At 43.0% G+C, this 17811-nt stretch overlaps 1 protein-coding gene across 3 annotated transcripts in view; it reads left to right on the top strand.

The window, feature by feature from the left end:
* Positions 1 to 17811, top strand: part of C5 (complement C5) — a 76330-nt gene that overhangs the window by 40077 nt on the left and 18442 nt on the right. For 2 of the 3 annotated variants that reach the window (XM_079961898.1, XM_079961900.1), the window contains exons 23-30: positions 1026 to 1115; positions 2998 to 3210; positions 3465 to 3540; positions 4788 to 4947; positions 5939 to 6034; positions 7272 to 7443; positions 8736 to 8941; positions 14583 to 14735. In XM_079961898.1, the coding sequence (XP_079818024.1) occupies positions 1026 to 1115; positions 2998 to 3210; positions 3465 to 3540; positions 4788 to 4947; positions 5939 to 6034; positions 7272 to 7443; positions 8736 to 8941; positions 14583 to 14735 (1166 nt within the window). The remainder of the gene's footprint in view (positions 1 to 1025; positions 1116 to 2997; positions 3211 to 3464; positions 3541 to 4787; positions 4948 to 5938; positions 6035 to 7271; positions 7444 to 8735; positions 8942 to 14582; positions 14736 to 17811) is intronic. The other variant, XM_079961899.1, reaches the window with a different exon arrangement.

The raw sequence follows: 17811 nt of genomic DNA, 5'->3' as shown, positions 1-17811 counted from the left end.
TCTATATTCAGATACAATTGGATGCCATTTTAAATCAAGGCAGCAGGATGAAACTTTTAAAAATGCATTGATTTCAAAACTGCAGTGATTTATTTTTTATTTGGTTTCTTAGACTTCATGAGCAATGCCAGGCAGGACGCTGCTGGTATTTTACAAAGGGAACTAGCATGTGGGTTATTATTTTTAAGTCATTGCATAGCGTGCCTCCTGCCTCCCAAACTCTGCTGTGATCCTTTCCTTATAAGCCAGTCCCAATCCTAACTATGTCTGTGCAGAAGTGAGACCCATTGAATTAAATGGAGCTCATTCCCGTGTAAGTTAGCATCATTATAGCATTGACATCAGATATGAGCACAGTCTGAAGTAAGGGTGGGTGAATTTGCCAGTTTCGTAATCTAAAGTTCACTTCTTCACATTTCCACGTCATTTTGCAATTTTATAGAAGTCCTTATGAAAATCCATCAGAATTTTAGTGTGTGTTTCTCCTAATATACACGTTTTGTATGCAGTCTAACACATACATTTTTGTGGAGCAATTTGTTTTCATGACTAGGTGCACTTTACTTAGTACAGTATATGCATTTTCCATACACATTGCTTGGTTGGCAAACTGCATTGAAAAGTTCATATGAATGTGAATTCAGGCATGTCCAACTTTCAAGAGACTGAGATCTACTCCCACTATAAAAAAAAACTGGCAGTGATCTACAAAAGTTGTTGAGCTAGTAGATCACAATATATGTACCTGTTGGACATCCCTGATGTAATTGTTTCAGGAAGTCTGATTTATGTAGATTTAGCTTTAAATGTGAATCAAACAAAATTACTCCCCCAACCCTAGTCTGCAGGCACACCACGTTGTTGAAGATCTAGGTCTGATAATTGCAAATGTCTACCTTTGAAATGCAGGATGGAAATGTGAAATAAATAAGGCTAATATAGTACACAAATTTTTTTAGCACTAGTAATGGCATATGTAACACAATAAATTTCCATGGTTTCTCCACATATATTTTCAACAACAGGGACAGTGGAAAGAGAGCAAGTATTTCGTTACAGGATACCATCAAACATGGTCCCTAAGACAAAAGTTGAGAGGACTCTGAATATAAAAGGTAAAATGGAGTGGGTGGAACACAGTTATTTTAATCACGTTTTCTTGCTGCTTTTAAGCCTCTAAATATTACAAGCGTTTTTAGCCTTGAATCAGGTTTCATGTCATTTATTTGTAATGGAGGATAAGCTTGTTGGTGGCTGCTGATAATGGTGGCATTCTACTTGTATTCAGATCAGTGGCAGGATGCCTCTGACAATTCCAGTTGCTGGGGGTATATGATTGAGAGATGTCTCTTGGCCTCATGCCCTGGTTGTGGGCTTTCCATAAGCATCTGGCTGGCCACTAGTCCATCAGAATAGTCATACCTCGAGTTGAATGTGCTTCAGGTTGAGCGCTTTCAGGTTGCGCTCCATGGCAACCCGGAAGTAATGGAGCGTGCTACTTCTGGGTTTTGCCACTTGCGCATGTGCAGACGCTCAAAATGATGTCACGCGCATGCGTGGAAGCAGCAAAACACGACCCACGCACGTGCCGTCGCATCTTACATTCCATTCAGGATGCGAACAGGGCTCCGGAATGGATCCTGTTCTCATCCTGAGGTACCACTGTATTAGATTGGTGGCATGATCTGGCAAGCCTGGTCTTATGTTCCTATCTTTTCTGAAGACCTCTGTTTACAAATCCTGCTTCTCTATTGGTGATGATTGAAGCCGCTTATAAGTTGTAACTGTTGTGACTGGTGCCCATTTAGACGGGTAGGGAATAAGGCAAGGGCCCCAACAGTAGGTGGTGCCAGAGCCAATGACAAGCAGAGCCAACTAATTCTAGTTTCCTCCCCTTCCTCCTCCCTGCTGAGTTTTACAAGGGCAACCCTGAGAGTAAGAAGTAAAATGCACAAGGAACACCAGACAAGTCATAATCTGCTTAACAGCAATACTTGTTGAAATATTTATTTACATTTATTAATTAAAGGGTTTTAAAATCTTTTACTTGTCACAATGCAGCAGATGACAGAGTTAATACTATAATATTTCAAAAAGAGCAGTAATAAAGCACATCTAAGCGGGGGCATGAATTAAAAGTGGATTGAAACAAAAGCTGCTTTTAAAAGGTCGACAGTCTTGAGGAAGAAGAGCACAAGTGAGGAAAGCATAAACAACAACAGAACCTGCTCCCTCCTTGCCCATTCAACTTTGTTTGTTTTAGTTTGGTGCCTTGGCAGAAAAAGCAGTGTATAAATACAATGAACAAACAAACAAACAAACAAACAAAAACACATGATAGGGTCATATACATTTCCTGGGGAAAGAAAGTCCACAGATACTGGGCCACCACTATGAAGGCTCTGTATCTTGTATCTAACCTAGGGGACAGGGAACCCTTTTCATCCTGAGGGCCACATTTCCATGTGGGCAACCTTCTGAGGGCCCCTGACTAGTGGTGAGTAGGCCCAGAGACAAAAGTGAGTAGAGCAACAAATGTAAATTTTAACTTTGTACAGCAGGTTAGTCTCCACACACACTCACACATGCATCTCTTTCCTCTATCCTAGTAAGCGAGAGTTTAAGGACATATTCCAGCCAGGCAAAAACATTATGGGTTCAAACCAGGGCCAGTGAGGCATGTGGCTTGGGAAGAGGAGTGTATGGTCTGGCGAGAGTTCCAAGGGCAAGATCTGGAGGGCCACATTTGGCTTCTGGGCCTGAGGTGTCCCACCCTTGGTGTAATCTAACTTGTTACTCAGAGAATAGGAACAAAGTGAGTGTTAACTGCCTTGTGAGAAGTAGCTAACAGTAGAGCTCTCCTAGGAGGGTGTTCCAGTAACTGGGCCTCACCTCCATAAAGGCCCCGTATTTTATACCAACTCAGCAGCATGGACAACCTCCATCCGCCCGCCAACAAAAATGACAGGATTTCATGGTACCGTTTTTCTTTTGCAGGAATTCTTCTAGGTGAAGTGATTAATGTAGCTGTCAGCCCAGAAGGGCTAAAACTTCTTGTCAACCTCCCAAAGGGGAGTGCAGAAACTGAGCTTATGAATGTTGTGCCGGTCTTTTATGCATATGACTACCTGGAAAGGACAGACAGCTGGGACATACTTGGCCCAGAAACTATCACTCCAAAAGTTAACCTGAGGAGGAAGATGAAAGAAGGTAAATTAGTATTCCCTTGTGGTCTTTCAAGGTAAGGTCGACCTGAAGTCCTTGCATGATCACCAAAACAATGTGCCTTGTGATGATAATTTAGCCAGAGGCTTATGATTGGCATAATTGCAGGGAGCTCTGGCATTATCGAGATGTTGTTTGCTCTTTCTGGAGATAATAGTCATTGAGAATGATCTCCTAATGTTTGAAGTAGTGGCATGAGTGGAATAAACGTTGAATACGCTGCTTTATGTACCTTATAGGACTTGTCAGCATCCTGTCATTCCAGAAAAAGGATTTCTCATACAGTATGTGGGAGAAAGGAGAGCCTAGTGCCTGGTGAGTTCTCCATATATGTTAACAAATATAGTTCTTATTATAAAGGTAAAGGTAAAGGTACCCCTGCCCGTACGGGCCAGTCGTGACCGACTCTAGGGTTGCGCGCTCATCTTGCTCAAGAGGCTGGGTGCCGACACCGTCCGAAGACACTTCCAGGTCGAAGTTGCAACTGGCGAGCCAGCACCAGTGCCGCACACGGAAACGCCGTTTACCTTCCCGCTTTAAAGCAGTACCTATTTATCTGCTTGCACTTAGGGGTGCTTTTGAACTGCTAGGTGGGCAGGAGCTGGGACCAAACAACGGGCGCTCACCCCGCCGCGGGGATTCGAACCGCCGACCATACGATCGGCAAGTCCTAGGCGCTGAGGTTTTACCCACAGTGCCACCCGCGTTCCAGTTCTTATTATATAGTAACACAATTTGACACAATGGGTTCTAAGGTTGAGGAGCAGGTTTCTGTTTGTGTTTGGACACCGTAGGATCCCATTTTGAATCAAGATGGCTGACTCAACTTTTCAAATATGCACCGAGTTAGACATCTCTCAAGATATTGTAAAACATTTTGCAAGAGGGTTCCTGAGATCAATGAGCAGGCTTCCATCTATGTTTGGATACTATTGGGCACCATTTTGCATCAAGGTGGCAGGCACAATCTTCCAGAGCTGCACCAATTGTCACTCAGGGTTGCTGTTGGCTTCTTAGAATTCCCAAGCAACACCAAGCACTTCTTGCTAGCTTGTTTACAGGTAGCAGCAGCACTTTGCCATCTGCTGCCATCTTTCTACCTTAAGTTCACACCAAAAGTTGTGGCAAAATCACGCACTTCCTACCTCTAGAGCTCCTGGTATAAGCAAAAGAGTGATTCACAGCAGCTGTGGTTATAAGTCCATGGGCTGGAAAGGTCACACATTTACAGTGCAATGCTAGACAAGTCTACCAAGAAGTAAGATCTGCTGGGTTCTCTGGACTTGCTCCCTGGTAATTGCATATCGGATTGCTGCCTTAGTGAATGAGTGAAACGTTTAAAGCCATAGAGCAGCACAGTATAAATACAGCAGTCATCAAGTTTGATGCTCTGTCAGAAAATTAACCTTAAATACTTGCCATGGAATACTTTGTTTGTTTGTTCAGAATTGCAGAACCCAAATTTGTGTGTGCAGGCTGTGGGTAGGAGTTAATTTCAAAATTAGCAGCCAGCTCAAATTTTCCTCAGGAGATATATTTGTTTTATTTTGTTGATGGGGCAGGCTGACAGCTTTTGCCTTAAGAATTTTGGGACAAGTGAGCCAATATGTGGCTGTTGATAAGAATTCTGTGTGCAATTCTCTGACGTGGATGATTGACAACTGTCAAATGGCAGATGGATCTTTCAGGGAGATTTCAAGCTACCAACCTGTAAAACTACAGGTAAGCAAACTGTTTTTTTGTTTTTTTAGGAATTCATTTTCTAACTAACAACTGACAGAAAGTTATGATTTAGATGAGGCCTTTCTTGTTAGCACAACTCATCCACTGTAGGGCTGACCCCACCATTAGACAGAGAGAGGGAATAGAGGTAAACAAACTTGTCAATTTGTTTCTTCAGTTTCTCATTTTTCTAACTGTAAACTTGGTTCTTCATATTTTTGCAGTGATTTACTATTTATTTATTGTTTTACAAAAGACTCTTGAAAATTTCTCAGCATTTTGGTGCAAATCTCACTCCAAGCAGATTTTTGTATACAGTTTTGGCTAATGCAATGAATTTTGTATCTTTGCATTTTTGTTTATTATTTTCACCAACATAGGCATTTTTATGAACACTTTCTCATAATATATACATTTTTGTACATATTGGTTAGAGAACTGCATTACAAATTCAGATAAGTCTGAATTTTGGATGATGGCTGTGTTTCAGTTCTCATATTGTCTCAGAAAGTGCAAATTGGATGGATTCATCTTTAATTGTGAATTGAATTTCCATCCCATCGCTACCTATAGGGCAGCAATATATAGGGGAACAGCAATTAAGTTTTGTACTACTTTTTTGACCCAAAACACTGTCACCTGCCATGGGGATTTCTTTCAACAAAACAATTGCAATTTTAAGTTTTAATTATTTGCAGTTCTGAAAATGGCTTTGTTTTAATTTACGCTCAGATTTGTCTTGTGTGTTGCTTTTGTGAGATATATCATAAAGACCATTGACTACACACAATACCTTTGACACCAGAGGTCTGTGTTTTCATGGCCTGGCCTACTCCCCTGTTGGTAATCTGTTTTAACTTCTGAATGTTAAATAGTTGCAACCTGCCTTGGGACCTGCTGATAAAGGGTGGGTAATCATCATCATCATTATTATTACTATCAGCAGCATCATCTGTCTGACTGCATGTGTGTATATGTTGCTTTTTAAAAGGGTACACTACCTAAGGAACAGAAAGAAAAGACTTTGTATCTCACCGCTTTCTCTCTGATTGGATTTGAAAAATCAATTCATATCTGCCCACTGCAGGTGCGTGTAAAGTGATTACTTCCTTCTTCCCACAGACTGCATTTTTGTACTCCAAGCCAACAGTCAGATTCCAAGAATGCTAGAGATCTAGGGGCGTCGCAATGGGGGTGCGGGGGTGTGTGCGCCCTGGGTGCCATGTCTGAGGGGGTGACAAGAAGGTACACCATAGAGGCTCGCGGCGGCACGAGCAGCCACTGCACTGCATGAGCCGCATATGGAGGATCCTCTGTTCGTGGCTACAGCCGCGAGCAGAGGATCCTGGCGCCGGTGGCAAACCGCTATGTACAGTGCATGTGTGGCGTCGCACGCATGCGCTGTACGTAATGGCGCTGCACATGTGCTGCATATAGCGGTTTGCCACCGGTGACACTCGAGCGTCATGGGATCTCAGCTGCGAGGATACCAGCAGCATCTGTATGGCACTGGAGCAGCACTGCCAGCAAACCCCTATGTACAGCACATGTGCGGTGTACATAGCAATGCCACACATGCGCCCTATGTAGTGATGCTGCACCCCGGGTGTCACAACGCCTTCGTTCACCCCTGTAGAGATCAGCAGGATTTTTAAAGGAAGGACTGGGGAAGGGCCATAGCTTGGTGGTAGAGCATCAACTTTACATGCAAAAGGCCTGAGGTTCAATTCCTGATGTTGGTAGACAGGGTTGAGAAACCCCAGAGAACTACTGCTATATATTGTAGATACTGAGCTACACAGACCAAAGGCCACTGAGGAAGGGTCGTAACTCAGTGGTCTGCTTTGCATTCACAAGGCTCTACGTTCATTCCTTGGCATCTCCAGGTGAAACTGGTAATGCCCCCTGCCTGGAACTCTGGAGAGCCACAGCCAATCAGTGTAGATCATACTGAGGTTGTTGGACCAATGGTCTGACTTAGTCTAAAGCAGCTTCTTGTGTTCCTTAAAGTGCTCAGCTTTGGCTCGTTCATGCCCTGGATAGTTTGATGCTGAGGTTTCGTAGCAGAACAGAAAAGCACCAGGCACATTTCCAATACAATGTCTTGTTATATAATGGTTAGAGTATTATTCACAAAGCTCACTGGGCCAGTTACTATTTCTTAGCCTAACCTGCCCCACTGTGTGGTTGTGATGATAAGATGAGGGTGGGGGAGAACCATGTTTGCTGCTGCCTCCTTCGTGGAGGAAGCGTGTGGTACAAATGTAACCAGAAGCAAGGAAAAAATAAAATAAAATAAGAACATTTGGTTCTTGTCTTCACAGAGAATTGAAGATGCAAAAAACAAAGCTAAAGATTACTTGCTACAAAATTTTCATTCTGTACAAAGCACGTTTTCCTTGGCAATAGTTACTTATGCACTCACTCTGACAAGATCCAGGCAGCCTGGCACACGCGCAGCCTACCTTGCACTGAAGAGGGAAGCCCTTGTGAAAGGTAAAAACTCAAGTAATGTCCATTTCCCCAGCTTATAGCAATTTCCCGTAGTGATGGTGGCACTAGACCTCAGCTGGTGAAAAATGCAGCAGCCCAGAGATACTTGCTGGGGTTTCATTTAAATCTCATATAACCCATTTTAAAACAGCTGTGTTGGTTGTCAGCTGGTTTCCGAGCCTAATTCATTGTTCTCACATTAGTGTTTAAAGCCCTTAAATGATCCTGATCTCAATCAAATATCTGAAAGGCAGCTTCCTTCTCTACAGACTCCTTGGGTGTTGAGAGCAGCAGAGGGTGCCCTCTTGGTGGTTCCAGCGCCTTCAGAAGTATGGAAAATGATTACCAAGGAGAGGAGACTTTTTCTATGGCAGCCCCTAAGTTATTGAACTCTATCCCCACAGAGGTGTGTCTGGCACCTTCACTGTACAGTTTTCACCTAATGCTGAAGCTGTACCTCTTTTCACTCTGTCCTTTGACACTTGAGATGCGTATTCTTGTGATTGTAATTTGTTTTACAGTCATACCTCGGGTTGAAGTTGCTTCAGGTTGAGCATTTTTGGGTTGCGCTCTGTGGCAACCTGGAAGTAATGGAGTGCATTACTTCTGGGTTTTGCCGCTCGCGCATGTGCAGACACTCAAAATGATGTCATGCGCATGTGGAGAAGTGGCAAATCGCGACTCGCGCATGCACAGACGCCGGTTGCGTTCTGCTCCGGATGCAAACAAGGCTCCGGAACGGATCCCGTTCGCATCTAGAGGTACCACTGTATATGGTTTTCAATGTTGCTTTGCATGCAGATGGTCCCAGGTTCAATCCCCGCCATCTCCAGCAAGGGCTGCAAATACGCCCTTCCTGAAACCCCAGAGGGCCCTTGCTAGTCAGTGCACACAATACTGGATTAAAATGGATCAGTTGGTATAAAGCAGCTTCCTATGTCTGTATGGAAGGCAGTCTATAAATGTAAATACAGTAAGCCAGCAACTTGCACACATTTAACTTGTGCACATTCAGCTTGGGGTGGGTGGGCAGTAAACATTAAAAAGGGGTGGCAAGGGAGTGGGATTCCAGGAAAAATTACTTTGGTAATTCCCCCCCCCCCCGCATTGAACCCAATGGGTTTTAACTATACACAATTTGGCTTTAGGAATAATCCCTAGAATGTTACCCCTGGATAAGTTACTGGCTTACTGTAATACACATCTACATACATCCAGGTGATTTTTTTTCTGGCGCTGTCTCTTACTCTGCCCCTCCCCACTGTGACTTATCTTCATTAGCCTTCCTTTAATAGCAGGCCCACCTATGTATCGCTATTGGAAAGAAACCCTCAACAAATTAGATCCAAATGCTCCGTCAGAGGACACTGCCAGGATGGTTGAAACTACAGCTTATGCCTTGCTTGCCGCTCTAATGCAAGGAGACCAAAACTACGCTACTCCAATCATCAGGTGGTTGTCGGAACAACAGAGATATGGCGGTGGATTTTACTCCACACAGGTACTTCTCTGCAATAAATAATAAATAAATCCCCCAACACAGGGTGGTCATTATTCAAAGAACTGTCTTCTTCCATGAGTCTGCAAACCATTTATGAATGTCGTTGGAGGCCTTGCAACAAGCCTTTTTGCCTTCAGAAGCACAATTGGTTGGTGTAGAAAGTCCTTCTTTGCACAGAGCATAGTTAAACTATGGAACCCACTCCCACTGGAGGCAGTGATGGCCACCAGTGTAGATGGCTTTAAAAGAGGATTAGACAAATTCTTGAAGGAGAAAGCTATCAGTGGCTACTAAACATGATGATTGTGCTCTGTTTTCATGGTCAGATGCAATAATGTTCCTGAATATCAGTTGCTGGAAACCACAGTAAAAGGAGAGCGCTGTTGTGCTCAAGTCCTGCTTGCAGGTTTCCCATAGGCATTTGGTTGGCCACTGTGAAAATCAGAGGTTGGACCAGATGACCCAGCAGACTCATCTTGTGTTCATATGTGTTTTCAGTAGCAGTGCCAAGGCTGTGGTGCGCTCCATTACTTTTCAGCCAGAATATATATAAAAAATGAAAAAATTGTCCAGTAGCACGTTAGGTAAAGGTAAAGATACCCCTGTTAGGTCCAGTCACGGACGATTCTGGGGTTGCAGTGCTCATCTAGCTCTATAGGCCAAGGGAGCCGGTGTTTGTCCGCAGACAGCCTCTGGGTCATGTGGCCAGCATGACTAAGCTGCTTCTGGTGAACCAGAGCAGCACACGGAAATGCCGTTTACCTTCCCGCCAGAGTGGTACCTATTTATCTACTTGCACTTTGACGTGCTTTCGAACTGCTGGGTGGGCAGGAGCTGGGACTGAACAACAGGAGCTCATCCCGTTGTGGGGATTCGAACCGCCAACCTTCTCATCGGCAAGCCGTAGGCTCTGTGGTTTAGACCACAGCGCCACCCGCATTCCTTAGCACCTTAGAGACCAACTAAGTTTGTTCTTGGTATAAGCTTTCGTGTGCATGCACACGAAAAGTATCAGAAGAAGTGTGCATGCACATGAAAGCTTATACCCAGAACAAACTTAGTTGGTCTCTAAGGTGCTACTGGACTATTTTTTCATATATTCTCACTGTGTCAGACCAACATGGCTACCTACCTGAATCTTTTCAGCCAGAGATGGGGAAACTTATGGTTCTCCAGACATTGCTCCAACTCCCATCTTCCCTAAGCTTTGGTCATGCTAGATAGGGATGAAAACTCTTCTTCTGCCCAGAGTTGATCCCAGGCTGCCCACATCCAAGCCCAGCAACATCTGGAAGGCTACACATTCCCTACCCCTACCTTAGACATTAGTACTGGATTTGAATGTGGGGAGCCCAGCTGTGGTGAAGATCACCTTGCGAGCTTGGGCAAGCCAAAGCGATCTCCCAAATTCAGCCCCATTTTTATTCTCCATTTGAGAAGGACAGTCATGGTGACCTACTTTCAGGATTGTTGTAAGCACTGCTGAGATAATATATGGCTAGCATTCCAAATGTCCCTTGCCAAACACCCTTATGGTTGGTTTCGTTGCGTATGCATGTTGTGTATGGTATCTACAACTTGTTCTTAAAAAGAAAAGAAAAGATGTGAGGTGTGGGAAAGACCCTTCTCCCCCTGTGACCCTGTTGATCTGCTCCTACACCTGGGCCAGATGTACAATTAGCCTGATGGATTATAAAATATCCTACTTTTTGAGGCGGACATAGTGTTTTGTACCTGTTTTGTTCCCTATCATCCCCCATCATCAGGACCACCTCTCCTCATATGCCCCGCGGAGGACCTTACGGTCCACAAATAATAATATCTTGGAGGTCCCAGGCCTCAAGGAGGTTAAACTGACCTCAACCCAGGCCAAGGCCTTTGTGGCTTTGGATTTATAAAGAAACCAGAGGTCTTTCTGTTAGGAATATTAGGAAATGAGATAAAGAGAAAGGATTGTAAATTTTTTCAATATGCAGTGACAGCGGCAAGAGTGTTACTGGCCCAGAAATGGAAACAACAGGAAATACCGACGGTGGAAGAATGGAGAATGAAGCTGTTAGACTATGCTGAGTTGGATAAATTGACTGGAAAGATCAGATATTTAAGAGACCAAAAGTTCATCGAGGACTGGGGGAAATTTGTGGAATATCTGGAAAGTATAAGTGAGGGACAGATAACGCTAGAGGGATTTAAAGAAGCACTGTGAAAAATTGAGAAGTATTGTTTAAAGGGAATAGAAAAAGATATAAGTAATGACAATATAAACCTAAGGAATGCATAACTTAAATAATGACTATGGATGATTTACGGAAAAGCTGAAGGAAGTCCAGAAAAGAAAATAATTTGTGAAAAATTGGATGTGAAATTAGTATGTGTTTTTGTTTTTGTTGTAAACTAATAAAAATTATTTCAAAAAAACAAAAAAAGGCCTTTGTGGCTTTGGCCCCAGCCTGGTGGAACGCTCTATCACAGGAGACCAGGGCCCTGCGGGACTTGACATCCTTCCACAGGGCCTGCAAGACGGAGTTGTTCCACCTGGCCTTTGGTCCAGGCCCAGTTTGACCCCTCTATATGGGACCCTGTAAGTTGCCTCTTTGGCTCTTTTATTGGCTCATGTGGGACCAACCTGGATAGCTGGCCCTGATGAATACTTGAGGTTCCCGACCCCTATGGTTGTAATTCGTGGGCAATCATTTAATTTTATCCTGATTCTAATTTTTAAGCTGTATTTTAATCAATTGTTTGATTGTGTTTTAATATATTTGATATTTGATTCTAGCCGCCCTGAGCCCAGTCTTGGCCAGGGAGGGAGGGGTATAAATAAAAATTTAGTTAAGACTTCCGGGTTAGCGCCATCGCCTAATGGCAGATTCCCTCCGAGCTCCGGAGGGAATCGGCTCAACAGGGTTCGGGTCCTGCTGTGCCGGCGACGCGGGGACCCCTAAAAACCACAGGCGCGGATGCCTGTGGACGTGGTGACTCGGTGGGCACCATTAGCGCCCTCCCGACCCGCGAAGGAGCCTTTTTAAAGGCTACGGAACGGGGAAGGGGGAGCGGCGCGGTGCTGAGAGCCCTCTGCTTCCCCTGCTGAGTGAAGCCGCAAGCCATGGACGGAGAGCGCTGACTTTTTCCCTTGAACATTCGGACTAAAAGCAAAAACCCGTGAGTAATACGGAAATTGTAATACGGATTTAAAAAGGAATTTTTCTCTTTAAATTCGGTACGACCGGGGGAGGTGTAAAAAGGAAGTCCGCCCCCCCCCCGCCTTGCAGACAACCTAAAGCAAGGACTAGAGAGCTAAAGTTGAGAGAAACATCTTTGTCACTTGTGGAGAAAAACTATTAATTTCATGATTGGACACTACAATTAATTTTGCTGGAGGACAAGAGTCGGTTTGGAAAGTTAAAGTGCAACCCCCCGGGACCCGGGAGTGATCTGTGAGAGAGCCTGCTGAAAAGATACGGACTTTGACAGCTGTCAAACTAGCTGTCAAAGCTGGGAAATAAAAGGAAATGTTGTTTCTGGTGACTCTGCCGGTTAGATTTTCTGTAATTTGGATACAAATTGCTGGGAATAAAGAAAAATAAGTTACACTGGACTTTTGGATTGGAACTGGAAAGATACTAAGTAAACAAAATCCCCCTAGAGGGGAGTTTTGGAACACTGCAAGAAATGGCTGTAAGTGGAAAAATACTGACTGAGCTGAATAGGACATTTCATCTCCTGGGAAAGCTCCAGGAATTACAGGGAGAGATCCAGGACCAGGGTAATATTTTGACTACAAGGGTGACAACATTGAATGAAGCAGTAAATAAACTTGCTAGAACAGGAAGAGACTTGATACAAGCCTTTGTCGTGGAACCAAAAGCCCTTGAAGTTGGAACAGAAGTGGCTGCAGCTGGGCAAAAGAAATCTGATAAATTTGAGAAAGTGGAAAAAGAGACATATGAGGATTTGGTGGAAAATTTGGTGGAAAATGAAGGTGAAGCTATAATGTTGTGGAAGATCAAGGCAGATCAGAGGCCTGTTAGCACAAGTGAGATCAAGATGGAAGTTGGAGCTTTTGGGACATACAGTTTTAAAAAATTTAAGGAACAAAATTTGAGCTCCACTTTTAAATTTAGAGGCCTGCTTGGAAGAAAAATGGTCATTTTTGCGACAGATCTTCCCCGAGAGTTGGTGTTGAACACAAAGGATGGTCAAAAAATCCGGCAGAGTGAAATGGAAAGAGTTTTAGGAGACTCGGAAGTTTGGGATCCAGGCTGAGAATTGATGGACTGATGGACACTGATTTGGGGATCAAACCGGGAAAGGGAGGGTGGGATTTGGGAATCCAAAGGGTGTTAAAATATAGTTTGTTAAGTTCTTTTTTCTTTTTAGAACTTTTGCGATTTTTATGGAATGCGGGGAAATTGTGGAAGGGAAATTTGGGTCAACTTTAGGAAAAAGGTTTAAGATTAAGTTAAAATTGGGTTTTTTAAATTAATTAGAAATAAGGCTTTTAAAACTAATTGAGAAATGGAAGAAATAAGAAAAAAATGATAAGAACTTGTTGAGCAGACAACATAAATTGGAATGCAAGAAGGGGAGGGGGGAGGAGGTCTGAGAAATAAGGTGAAAGAAGATAAGGTTCTTTAAATATTATGTGTGTTTTTTAATTGTTTTTCTTTTTTGGATATTTTTTGTGTTTTTTTAGTTTTTGCTTTTTGTTTTGTTATTATATGGAAAATTTCAATAAATATTATATATCATATAAATAAAAATTTAGTTAGTTACTTACTATCCCTTAGCTTCCTAGTAAAATCTTCCTTCCTGTTGCAGTTTATTATGTTCTGCTTTTGTTACACTTGCCGATCGAAAGGTCGGCGGTTCGAATCCCTGCGGCGGGGTGCGCTCCCGCTGCTCGGTCCCAGCGCCTGCCAACCTAGCAGTTCGAAAGCACCTCCGGGTGCAAGTAGATAAATAGGGACCGCTTACCAGCGGGAAGGTAAATGGCGTTTCCGTGTGCGGCTCTGGCTTGCCAGAGCAGCGATGTCACGCTGGCCACGTGACCCGGAAGTGTCTCCGGACAGCGCTGGCCCCTGGCCTCTTAAGTGAGATGGGCGCACAACCCCAGAGTCTGTCAAGACTGGCCCGTACGGGCAGGGGTACCTTTACCTTTTACCTTTGTTACACTTTAGTGCCAGAATTATTCTTTAAGCAGTATTAATGTAGCAATGTTGGGACAGCATCACAAAACTACTAAAAAAGGGGAAGAATGTATGGACAGTCCAGTATAAATCCATGGCTAGTGCACAATACTTACATCAATGACATGTTGCAGACTGCTCCCTTGAAACTCCACCACCTGCCTGGACTGGCCCAAAGACAGCTTTCCTTTTAGCCCATGCAATTGTCTGGCTAAAAATGCCTTGTGCTCCCAAGCTTTTAATGAACAATAAGTGTTTTTATTGCCTTTATAGTTTTGCTGATTTTTCACATTGTGTTGCTGTTTCCTCCTTGTTAGTATGGTAGCACTGTGCTGTTTTTAATTGTATGTCGCCGCGGGAATATTTGGAAAGGCAGGACATAAATGTCTTAGTTAAATAAAACCTGGCTATGGTTCAGCTCCTATTTCCTAACTCCTTGCTGTATTTGACAGGACACAATCACTGCTCTTGAAGCCCTGACCGAATATTCCATCCTCGTTAAGCGGATGACACTGTTCATGAACATCAAAGTGGCCTACAAGAACCATGGGGATTTTCATCAGTACAGGCTTACAAAAAACAATTATGTTGGCAGGTCTGTGGAAGTAAGTGTATGAATTATAAATAACAAGAAACCAGGACCCAAGGACCCAAGAACCAACCTGTGGTAATCCGTGGTCCAGGAATAGCTAGCCTTCCTTTTAGAAAACGCCATAACATGTGTTCTCCACTGGTTAATAGTTAGATGTTATTTTCTATAGTAACCTGCAATTCCAATGAGCAGTCATCTTAAGTCCTGACTATGGAATATTTATTTATTTCATAAAATTTATAAACCACTTAATTGTAAAGAAAAACCTAGAGCAATTTACAAATCAAATAAAACAATAACATTGCCTATTGTTATTAGATCATAATAATAAATGGCTGTTTAAAAACAGCTATTTAAAACTTTCAAATAACAATTAAAATCAGTGATGCTAAAAAAACACAACAGATTAAAATACTTGTAAACATTCTTCATATCTGGTTAGGGTTAGGGTTAGGGTTAGGGTTAGGCTTGTCTAAACAAAAATGTTTTTAGCAGGTTTTAGCAAAAGAGTATAGGGAAGGTGCTTGCCTGGTGTCAATTGGCAGGGAGTTCCAAAGTATGAGTGCTGCCACACTAAACGATGGATTTCTTACAGCATTATGCTGGAATCATTGATCCTTAGGGACCCTTTTGAGTGCCTTCCTTGAAAGGGTCTAATAGATCCATTACTGAACAGGCGGTAGCATATCTGAATGTTGTAATATTTCTTAGACCTGTACCTGCTATAACTGTTAACTCTTAACTTTGTTCCCTTTGTTCTTCTGAGGCTATGATTTAGTATTTTTAATGGGTTGTAATCAATATCCATGCGGAGGCTGCTGTTGGGCCAATTCACCAGGCAGGGCACACTCTTGATGTGATCTTTGCTGCAAGTGAGTGGCTCCCATGTCTGAGAAATTGATCCATTGCCTACCTGGATGGGGTTGCACTCCCCTTGATGGAACAGGTTTGCTGTTTGATGTGCTTCTGGATCCAGCTCTGTCACTGGAGACTTGGTAGCCTCAGTGGCTAGAAGTGCGTTTAACCAACTGCAACTAGTTCATAAGCTACAGGCATTCCTGGACTGGGAAAACCCTTGCCACAGTACAGTGGTACCTCAGGTTAAGAACTTAATTCGTTCCGGAGGTCCGTTCTTAACCTGAAACTGTTCTTAACCTGAAGCACCACTTTAGCTAATGGGGCCTCCCACTGCTGCTGCACCGCCAGAGCACGATTTCTGTTCTCATCCTGAAGCAAAGTTCTTAACCCGAGGTACAATTTCTGGGTTAGCGGAGTCTGTAACCTGAAGCGAATGTAACCTGAAGTGTATGTAACCCGAGGTACCACTGTAGTTTATGTGTTGGCTACTTCAAAACTGGACTTCTGCAATGTGCTCTGTGCGGAGCTTCCCTCGCGCTTGATCTGGAGTTAGTGCAGAATGTTGCACGTGATTGTTGACAGGAGTGAGGCCTTGTCAGTGTATAACACCTGTGCTCAGAGATCTGCACAGGCTGCCAATTTGTTACCAGGCCATGTTCAAGGTGTTACTATTAGCATATACAGTCCTTAACAACTTGGAATCAGTATACCTACAAGATCATGTCATCCCTCATGTGCCCATTTGACCACCTTGATTAGCAGAAATGACACTTCTTTTTTAAAAAAATAATATTTATTAAGCTTTCCAAATTAACAATCCAATAAAGGCCACATTAAAAACATTCCAAATTATACAATAATCAAGCAGTCCAAATATTAAGCCATATTAAGACTTCCCAGGCTCTTAGGTCGGAGGATTGCGATCATCTCTCATTTGCACTGCTTTCTTAATTAGTCCACGTGGTTCCCATAAATCAATCCAATGTCAATCCTTCGTTCGTTTTCACAGCCTCTGAGTTCATCCAGCAAGCGAGTTATATCAAAACAATATGTTTCTGTGTGGGTGATTATTTTCATCTGTGTCTTTCGCTTTTGATTCTTTATCGTACCTGTAATTATCCCTGCAACACGTCCCAAAATGGTGGAAATCTGGTTTTCTGCCAATTATTTCTGGCATATGTCTAAACCTCTCCGTTTCATCTCATACCAGAAAAGATAAGCCTGTACTTTGGTTAGAAGCCTCAGTTCCCATCTACTCTTGACACCCCCCTTTCTGTTCCGACATACCAGTCCATAATTAAGATTAAGAATCCTCTAACTCCTCAGTGGCTGATCAGTTAGCACAGCAGTTTATCTCCCCTCGCTAAGAGCATGGCCTTTAATTAAGTTCGAATTATCATCTTAAAAACAGGAGTTCGTTCGCTCATGTGGCGACTTTTGAGAGTTGCCAAAGAGACACAAGGTGTTTTCCACCCAGTGCCACCTGCCCCCTCATATTGGGGGGGGGGCAGGTGTTGGGCAATCTGCAGGTGAAGCTGCCCCCACGTCCTGGGGGTGGTGGTGGTTGGAAGGATGATTACTCCCATCTCATCCTCAAAATATCCTGTGCGAAATGGCTCAGATGTAATCAACACCCTCCACCATGGCAAGCCAAACTGGAAGTCAGAATAGACACTTCTACATGTGCCACATTATACCCATTCTACATTTATAAGACCTTGATTGTTTTGAATGGCAGCACCTGCACTTTGGAATTCCCTGCAACATTCTTCTTTAGAGAAGCCTACCCAGATGCTTAGATAGTTGAGGTAATTTAAATCTGTTTTAGTATTTTAACTTTTGTATGTTTTTAAGTAGGGTTGTAAATTTCTCTCAATTTTTTTTTTAAATCTTTTTGTAAACCTCTTTGAGTTTGTTTGCTGTTGTTGGTTTTTTTTTTTTACAACCAAGTAGCATATAAATTTTATGAAATAAATAAAAATGTTAATCCTGCTCAGAGCAGACCCATTGAAACTGATGGGCATTACTAATTCGGCTGCATTGATTTCAGTTGGTCTGCTCTGAGTAGAATTTAGTTGGACACAGTACTGCAATTTGTACTTTCTTTAATGGTTGGCTGACTGTAATACAGTGGTACCTCAGGTTAAGTACTTAATTCGTTCCGGAGGTCCGTTTTTAACCTGAAACTGTTCTTAACCTGAAGCACCACTTTAGCTAATGGACCCACTGCA

Source organism: Podarcis cretensis (genome assembly GCF_951804945.1).
Source record: "Podarcis cretensis genome assembly, chromosome: Z".
Classification (NCBI taxonomy): domain Eukaryota; kingdom Metazoa; phylum Chordata; class Lepidosauria; order Squamata; family Lacertidae; genus Podarcis; species Podarcis cretensis.
The sequence above is the reverse complement of the archived record's forward strand: the minus strand, read 5'-3'. Positions and strand labels throughout refer to the sequence as shown.